General features: G+C 46.5%; 1 protein-coding gene and 1 non-coding gene across 3 annotated transcripts in view; one reads left to right on the top strand and one right to left on the bottom strand.

Moving 5' to 3' along the window:
• Positions 1 to 4,986, bottom strand: part of APEX2 (apurinic/apyrimidinic endodeoxyribonuclease 2) — a 25,601-nt gene extending 20,615 nt beyond the window's left edge. Inside the window, exons 1-3 of one of the 2 annotated variants that reach the window (XM_078775639.1) lie at positions 4,495 to 4,986; positions 2,883 to 2,966; positions 1,163 to 1,316 (exon numbers count right to left, since the gene is read on the bottom strand). In XM_078775639.1, coding sequence (XP_078631765.1) covers positions 1,163 to 1,316; positions 2,883 to 2,966; positions 4,495 to 4,627 — 371 coding nt within the window. In that variant the 5' untranslated portion in view covers positions 4,628 to 4,986. The remainder of the gene's footprint in view (positions 1 to 1,162; positions 1,317 to 2,882; positions 2,967 to 4,494) is intronic. The other variant, XM_078775640.1, reaches the window with a different exon arrangement.
• Positions 4,987 to 6,046: 1,060 nt separating this feature from the next.
• Positions 6,047 to 6,118, top strand: TRNAW-CCA (transfer RNA tryptophan (anticodon CCA)). Its single transcript has one exon. It is a non-coding gene; the product is annotated as a tRNA-Trp (tRNA).
• Positions 6,119 to 9,090: the final 2,972 nt, after the last annotated feature.

Below are 9,090 nucleotides of genomic sequence, written 5' to 3'. Positions count from 1 at the left end.
ACTAATTTTTCCTTTTGAAGACAGTTATTTCCATTTCACTCAAACTATACCAAGAATAGTACATGGAACCAAAAATGCTTACATTGGATGAAAACCACAACGACGGAAGTGACGAATCCGTAACACTTTACACAAGTTAAGGGAATTCATCAGATTAAATAAATGTTGGAGGGGAGAGAAGCACATATTTACAGCAATTACAGACGGTATTTCAGAATTAATCTACAGCACTGTAATAATTCCCGTGCCTGTGATAAATGACCGGCTTAACCGTTATTTAACCGTTCACATGACATTACTCGGACAGACTAGGGAATTCACCAGACAATTTGATGACTGGAAAACCCGGAAGTAGAGCCTGGCAAAGAGTCTGGTGGCAGTTCAGTTCCGGTTCCGGTGGGGGTGGGGTGGGTGGGCAGGAGGGGATGAGGGTGAGGCGCTGTGTCAGCGGTTCCATGCCGCTGACCAGGATAGAAAAAGGGACGCAGCTTGTTTGGTGAGGCGCGGCAGAGCCAACAGCAACAAGGAGAAAACTCTTCTGATTTCAGGAAGCAAATCGATCCGCATCTGTCCTTTTTTATCACCTCTCTCGGTCGCTTCTCCAGGCATCATCATCTCTGCCCAATCAGGCGTTAAAAGCTCCACACTCAGTCGTTAACTGTTAACAGCTTTTTTGCATGTCCAAAGGCATGAGCTTTTCCTTTTCCACACGCCAACACGTGATGTTAACTGCCTTGCCATCAAGCATCTTGCTCCTCAAGGCAATGTGTGTGCTTTAAAATAAATATTTAAATGTTAGATATCAGGGACAATTTTTGAAGGTTTAACAAGGGATATCGGGTCCAGACAACACAGAATTGAAGGATCATAAGTAAATCTGTCTCGACATACTTCAACACGTCAAATGATCCTTGTACACAAATACCGCAAGTCCTGTGCTGACCATTTAAGAATGAAATAACTATCCTACGTTACCCCCTTCAACACCTACCGCATCTCCGCAACAATATATTTGGTGAATTAAAGTCGATTTGAAACATGCAAATATTTGCTGATTAATTTGAAGCAAAAAATGTGCAAATAGAGGATTGGACTTAGCTAAGTGCTTGCTTGAGAATTGGGAATAAGTCCTGTGCTTAGATCGCAGGGTGATCATACATACACCACATGGTGCTGGGTGATTACTGCCCGGCCTTCTGCATCTAAGGACGTGTCTCCATAGCAGCCCACACTACGGCCGTGTCCCACCAGTAGCCCCGACAGGCCCTCTTCTGCAGCAATAGGTGTTGCGCTATTTTTGCAGTACGTGACCACACCTAAGGTGCACACATATTAAGAACATCATCGAAGAATGAACGAAATACCTGTGGCACTTCAAATTCTGACAGGAACAAATGAGCAAAACTATTAGCATTCACGTACCCACTTTATATATATATATATATATTTTTTTTTTTATTATTTATTATTATTATTATTTATTTATTATTATTATTTTATTTTTTTTTCCTGTAGATAACATTAATTCCTGTAAATATATAATCTTTTGTTTTGTTTGTGCCAATGATGAGAAATGGCATTCTGGATTTGTAATTGCACATCCCACATGCCCCTCCCCCTAAGGCCTATGGCCACACCCTTTTACACAGTTGATATGAAGATGGTCCCTTACCACTTACTCTGTACAAACAAGACTGTACATCTACCAGAACTGGAGTAGAATCTTTGGATTTGAGTGTTAAGTTGCCACCCAAGTCTGGAAGATCAGGTCTCAAAGTCTCTCGGGTCGATTCTAAAGGGAAGTTTGTTTAGCATTCCTGTCTGAACCGATAGGATGGAGTACTAATTCGGTCAAAGGATGTGCAGGCCAATCACCAACGATTGCAGACTTAAAATTCAGCATCTGCAACATTGTTTAGAAAGATACATTAAACTTCTGGGCATTTGCCGAGTCACGTAAAAACCCTTCACTCCAAGTGGGAGAATGCCTTTCTTCGGACAAGGTGCTCACTCTGTATTCAAGGGTAATCAACAACAACAACCCCAAAGCCTGAATTTCAGACAATTTCATACATTCGGGATGCGTCCCAAGGAAATATCCAGTCAAGTTGTGTCCGACTTCTGGTGATATTCATGATCAGATTTTTCCAAACATCCCTATCCTGCACTGCTCACCGAAGCTCTGGCAGAGACAGCTTGGATGCAGTCTTTACCCCATTCATCCATCCAGAACATACAAGCTCTGCCTCTTCTTCTTCTTCTTCTTCTTCTTCTTCTTCTCTCAACCATATCAAGCATGGTAGATTTCTCAAGACTTTTGTTTTCTGCAAGCGTGATGTGTCCAAAGTATGACTTCTCATGTACAATGTGGTCAAATTCCTTCAAGCACCGATTTGTTCGTTCTTCTTGCAGTCCGGGGAATTTTTAAACGTTCGTCTCCAACACCACATTTCAAAACTGTCAATCTTCTTCCTTTCTTTCTTCACTGCCCACGGCATACATTGCATCCATACATTGCAAATGGAAATATCAGAGCATTCATCAGCCTCCTCTTGGTTTGTTTTGTCACATCTTTGTCTTTCCAGATCTTTGTCAATCCTGAATTGCTATTCGCCCCAGTGATAACGGTCTAATAATTTCTCCTCTACATTGTCCACTCACTTCAATGTTAGAACCGATGAAGATGAAACTTTCCACTATTTCCACGTGATCATCTCCCAATCTGAACATGTCGATCTTCTCAGTTTATAAGATCTTAGTGTTGTTTTAGGTTTAAATTAAGATCTGCTTTTTCACTTTCCTTCTTCACTGTCTGCAGCAACTTCACTAAGTCCTGCACCGAGGAATTTTTCATCATGTACTTAGTAAAAGGAAATGCTCACCGGAATAGCCATTGCGTGTACGCGAGATGCTGAAGTAGGCATTGTAACCCTCAATAATTGCTGTAGGCTCATCGAGAAGATCTCCTGCACACAAGTGGGAGGAACAGTTTTGCACTTCAAAATAAAGTTAGGGGAGCAACGATGAAGGAAGGTTTCAGTTCTCCCCGTTGGTCAGAGTACAGATCTCCCACCTACCGACCACAACCCACTCCCACATACCCCCCAAACTTCCCTGGACCCCCTCCACTCAATAACCCCCCCTCTCCCCGCCCACCAAATCACTCCTCCCACCACCACCACACCCTCCTCCACTCACCAACCCACTCCCCACGCGCCCCAACCCCCCAAACTTCACGAGGCACCCCACCCACTCCAGAACCCCCTACCCGCCCACTCCCCCTTTCCACCACACACACCTACCACGCCCCCCTCTCACCTACCTCCCAAACTTCCCTTGACCCCCCCCCCCCCACCCACTCCAGAACCTCCACCCCCACCCCCCTCTCCCCTACCTCCCAAACTTCCCTGGACCCCCCCACCCACTCCAGAACCTCCCCCCAGCCCCCCTCTCACCTACCTCCCAAACTTCCCTGGACCCCCCACCCGCCTCCGCCCACCAACCCACTCCCCACACACACTTATCACGCCACCCTCCCCACCCACCACACACACTTATCACGCCACCCTCCCACCCACCACACACACTTATCACGCCACCCCTCCCACCCACCCACCACACACACTGACCACGCCACCCTCCCACCTACCCCCCAAACTTCCCTGGACCCCCTCCACTCAAGAACCCCCCCCTCTCCCCGCCCACCAAATCACTCCCCCCACCACCACTACACTCCCCAACCGCTCTCCCCGCCCCCACCAGATCACTCCCCCCCACCACCACACCCTCCTACACCCCCCAACCCCCTCTCCCCCCCCCCTATCCCCGCCCCACCAGATCACTCCCCCCACCACCACACCCTCCTACACCCCCCAACCCCCTCTCCCCCCCCCCCCTATCCCCGCCCACCAGATCACTCCCCCCACCACACCACACCCTCCTACACCCCCCAACCCCTCTCCCCCCCCCCCCCCCTATCCCCGACCACCAGATCACTCCCCCCCCACCACCACACCCTTCTACACCCCCAACCCCTCTCCCCCCCCCCCCCCCACCAGATTCACTCCCCCCCACCACCAACACCCTTCTACACCCCCCAACCCCTCTCCCCCCCCCTATCCCCCGCCCACCAGATCACTCCCCCCTACCACCACACCCTCCTACACCCCCCAACCCCTCTCCCCCCCCCCCTATCCCCGACCACCAGATCACTCCCCCCACCACCACACCCTTCTACACCCCCCAACCCCTCTTCCCCCCCCCCCCCCCCACCAGATCACTCCCCCCACCACCACACCCTTCTACACCCCCCAACCCCTCTCCCCCCCCCCCACCAGATCACTCCCCCCACCACCACACCCTTCTACACCCCCCAACCCCTCTCCCCCCCCCTGTCCACACCCCAAACCCCCCTCCCCGCGCTCAACCTCCAGTCCCCTCGTAAAAGTTCTGATTGTACCCCATTGGCATTGGGTGGACAGAAGGAACACGTACGGGACAGTTTGGTTTCCTGCAGGCAGATCACATCGGCTCTCAAAGAGTCTAACAACACCTTAAGGGAGGACCTCTGGGTCTCCTCCACGCGGGTCGTGCGGAGACCGTTGATGTTCCAACTGACGATCTCCATTGAACAGAATTGACGCGTCTTCCGAATTTATTTCCAATGTCAAAAAGTATCGATAACAAAACATAACTAGTATTCCTTGGCTCTCTTACCAAACCGCATCAGTTGCGATTCATGAGCTTTCGTCAATCAATGTCGCAAATTTAATACTGCAATTGGAAATCCGCCATGAAGGGCTAGCGGCTACGGGAACCCGCCAACCCATACTCGGGGGGTCGTGGTGATATTATTATTATTATTTAGGATTAAAGACTGAATCACGAAATATCTTAAATGACTGCACTTTCGGGGAGAGGATGTTACACAGGATATATTTCACAAGAATAAAAAGTATAATTTTTCCCATGTCATAACTTCGCCTCAAAGACTCTCACGATGTTTGAGATCCGTAAGCGCATGGAGACCAGTTTAAATAAAATTAACTATTATACACCGCCAATGAAGCTGCTCTTCACTCTCCCATCAGCGCTGCAATGTCGATAAAGTCTTTCCGCAGAACAAATTCACACAAAGTGGATATAATTAAAATACAGTGTCCATTGATATGAGATACGTGACAAGCTATGGTCAAATTCGAAATAAATACAGTGATGCTGCCGCCCGAGGAAAACACTCGTGCCTCACTCTAAATATCACTGGATCACCGGTTTGCTGAGAAAACTGAAGTCGCCGGCCGTCATCTTGGTACTCCCCACAACGTAAAACAGCGCGATAAAAACCTGTTTATTTTAAAACCTGCTCTACCACAACATGAAAAAGCCCGATAATAAATAAAAACTCAATTTATTAGAAAACGTGCTCCTCTGATGTTTTTCCACATTGCTTACGATGGAACTTCCGGTTGGTAAGGAGTCCAAAAATGGCGGCCGCGTGGCCTCCTCAGCAAACGTATTGTCATCACCCGGTAGTTCCTCCGTATTACAGAGCTCAGTGGGCTGGCTTTGTCGTCCAGATTGTAATAAATCGATGTTTCTTTGAGAATATAAATTCTACGTCATGTATATATACTAAATACAAGACACACGGGCATTTCAATTCAATTATCATCGACTGGAGATTTATTCTTACGAAGAGCGATGAAAATGTTGAATGCAAATAAACCTGTCTCGAGTCACTTCCGCTGCCGGCTGCTGTGGTTCACGAAGCACTTCTGATAATAATCCGCAGCGTTGCCAAAAGAGTTTTTAAATTGGATAAATAAGTTGGGAATTCGAATGTTGAAAACGACAAGGGAAACGCTTGGAAAATCTGTGCCAGGCACGTTCATTATTTTATAATGGAAATTGAAGATCTGATATTACGTCATAAATATATCATTTCGATGTGGAAACAAACTTCGAAAATACGTTTTATTGGGATTTCTTGAGCATGAAAAAACGTTTTATGTCTATGTAAAAATTCTGAGAGCGATATTGTACCGAAGACCTCGTGGCGCAACGGTAGCGCGTCTGACTCCAGATCAGAAGGTTGCGTGTTCAAATCACGTCGGGGTCAAAACATTTTTATTTCTTTTGTTAACTCAGTAGTAGTCCGGACTGTCCGGTAGTCCAGTTGAGTTCATCACATGCTGAACCCTCCGGCGTCCGTCGTCGTCTGTCGTCGTCTGTCGTCCGGTAACTTTTCGACGTTAACACTCCAGCGTCCACAAATATTAACAGATTTTGATCAAACTTAGAATGTTTAACCCTTACCACACAAGGTAGGTTGCCATTGCATTCCAACCCAATCCGTCACAAAATGGCCGCCATTTTGTTTTTGGTCATGAAAACGACATTAACACTCTAGCGTCCACAAATATTAACAGATTTTGATCAAACTTAGAATGTTTAACCCTTACCACACAAGGTAGGTTGCCATTGCATTCCAACCCAATCCGTCACAAAATGGCCGCCATTTTGTTTTTGGTCGTGAAAACGACGTTAACACTCTAGCGTCTACAAATATTAACAGATTTTGATCAAACTTAGAATGTTTAACCCTTACCACACAAGGTAGGTTGCCATTGCATTCCAACCCAATCCGTCACAAAATGGCCGCCATTTTGTTTTTGGTCATGAAAACGACATTAACACTCTAGCGTCCACAAATATTAACAGATTTTGATCAAACTTAGAATGTTTAACCCTTACCACACAAGGTAGGTTGCCATTGCATTCCAACCCAATCCGTCACAAAATGGCCGCCATTTTGTTTTTGGTCGTGAAAACGACGTTAACACTCTAGCGTCTACAAATATTAACAGATTTTGATCAAACTTAGAATGTTTAACCCTTACCACACAAGGTAGGTTGCCATTGCATTCCAACCCAATCCGTCACAAAATGGCCGCCATTTTGTTTTTGGCCGCGAAAACGACGTTAACACTCTAGCGTCCACAAATATTAACAGATTTTGATCAAACTTAGAATGTTTAACCCTTACCACACAAGGTAGGTTGCTATCGCATGTCAACCCGATCTGTCACAAAATGGCCGCCATAGGCCACCATATTGTTTTCAGCTCCGAAACGACGTTAAGACTTTAACGTCCACAAATATTCATGGATTTTGATCAAACTTGGTGTGTGAGACTCTTACCACACAAGGTCGGTTGTTATCGCATGTCAACCCGATCTGTCACAAAATGGCCGCCATAGGCCGGCATTAAAGTTGTCCAGTCAGTTCAGTTGAGTTCTGCTTCCCTGGAAGCTCTAGTTTTTAGCTGCGATCCTTTACATCTTTTTGAATTAAAATTCAGGATTCATGGAGCAACGAAATCTATTGACAAGAGCTCCTTTTCGCTATGTTTTGGCCGAAAAGTAATCGTTGGTGATGACGTACTCACATGTGACCGACCAGACATTTGGAATAAAGTCACCCTGGGATACAGATTAAAACTGTGTATTCAAAAAACATTTTTAAATGTAAATGTAAACGGTAATATTTTACCATAGTTTATCGCCTGTTAAAATGACAGTAAGGCATTGAAAATTTAATTGTTTCTTTTTCGGTCATAAGCGGCACGTCGGTTCACGTGGTCTAACGGACTGACGTCATGGTGAAGGGGAAAACACGTAATTACCTCCGCCACCAAAGGTGTATGGAGGTTATGTTTTCACCCCTGTCTGTCCGTTTGTGAACAAAATATCTCAAAAAGTTATGGACGGATCCGGACGAAATTTCGCAGAGAGGTAGGGTATGTGACAAGGGCGAAATTATTAGATTTTGGTGAAGATCCGGATTCGGATTCGGATCCGACGAGTAGAATTTTGAAAGTGATTTTCACCTTTGGGAGATTTTTTTTTTTTTTGTATACAAGATCGAGGCTCGTGAAAGAGCTAACATTAAACACACAAAAGGTCAAACCGACACAAACCGACACATAAAACACAAAATAAGGGGAGCGGTAGACAAGATGAGGAGAGAGGGGGAAGGACACAAACACAACATTTGAGAGCAGGGACATCGAGAGAAATGTGGGAGGGAGAGGGCTTGGGGGGAGGTGAGAGAGGTATAAAACATGGACACTGCAAGGACTTCCAGGAAAGAAGTTGGAATTTCAAAAAAGTGTATCTGGGGTGAATTAACGGAGGTAGAAAAGATCAAGGTTTTGGATGGGAGAAGATAAGAGATTGTTTTAAAGACCTGGAGGGATCAGTGGGATTGAACGGAGTGAGGGAGTTTGTTCCAGAGGCGGAAGAAAAGGGGAATGAAAAAGTGAAGGTGAGCAGAGAGTCTTGATTTTGGCAGTTTAACCATCAGAGGGTTGCTGACAGATCTTGTGCGACCTGTAGGAATATTTGGGGGGACAGAGCACAGAGAGAGCTGGGGGGGCAAGGCCGGAGAGGAGTCGGTAGAAGACAGAAAGACCGAGTCGGTAGCTTTGGTTTCAACAGCGTGAAGCCGAGCTAGGTGTGAGGCAGGAGCACCCACCCAGAGGGGAGAACAGTATTCCATTGAGCTGCGGATGAAAGCCTTGTATGTGGTGAGGAGCTCAGGTGTGCCTAGGAAGGACTTCGCACGACGGAGGATGCCCAGTCGGCGACTGGCTTTGGAGGCCAGATTGGAAATGTGGTTTTCCCAAGAAAGATCATGGCAGATAGTGAGACCCAAAAGCTAGAGCGACAGAACTTCTTGGAGAGGATTGTTGAGAAAGTATATGGGAGGGTTGTCCAGTCGGTCTTTTCAGAGAGACATCGTAAGAGTGTGAGATTTGTCAGGATTGAAAGACATGTTCCACTTGTTCGACCAGTCTGTGATTTTGTCCAGGTCTGCAGAGAGTGAGGAGGCTGCAGACTGCCGATCTGAGGGATGAAGAATGGAGCGACAGAGAGTAGAGTCATCAGCAAAGAGATAGAGAGGATTTTCCAGAGAGTCGGAGAGATCATTGATGAAGACCAGAAATAGTACTGGGCCCAGAACACTGCCTTGGGGAACTCCAGCCTGAACAGGAAGGGGAGATGAGAGAAATCCATTCAGGGCCACATG

The sequence above is a fragment of the Myxine glutinosa genome, chromosome 4 (genome assembly GCF_964187855.1).
Source record: "Myxine glutinosa chromosome 4, kmMyxGlut1.1, whole genome shotgun sequence".
Classification (NCBI taxonomy): domain Eukaryota; kingdom Metazoa; phylum Chordata; class Myxini; order Myxiniformes; family Myxinidae; genus Myxine; species Myxine glutinosa.
The sequence above is the reverse complement of the archived record's forward strand: the minus strand, read 5'-3'. Positions and strand labels throughout refer to the sequence as shown.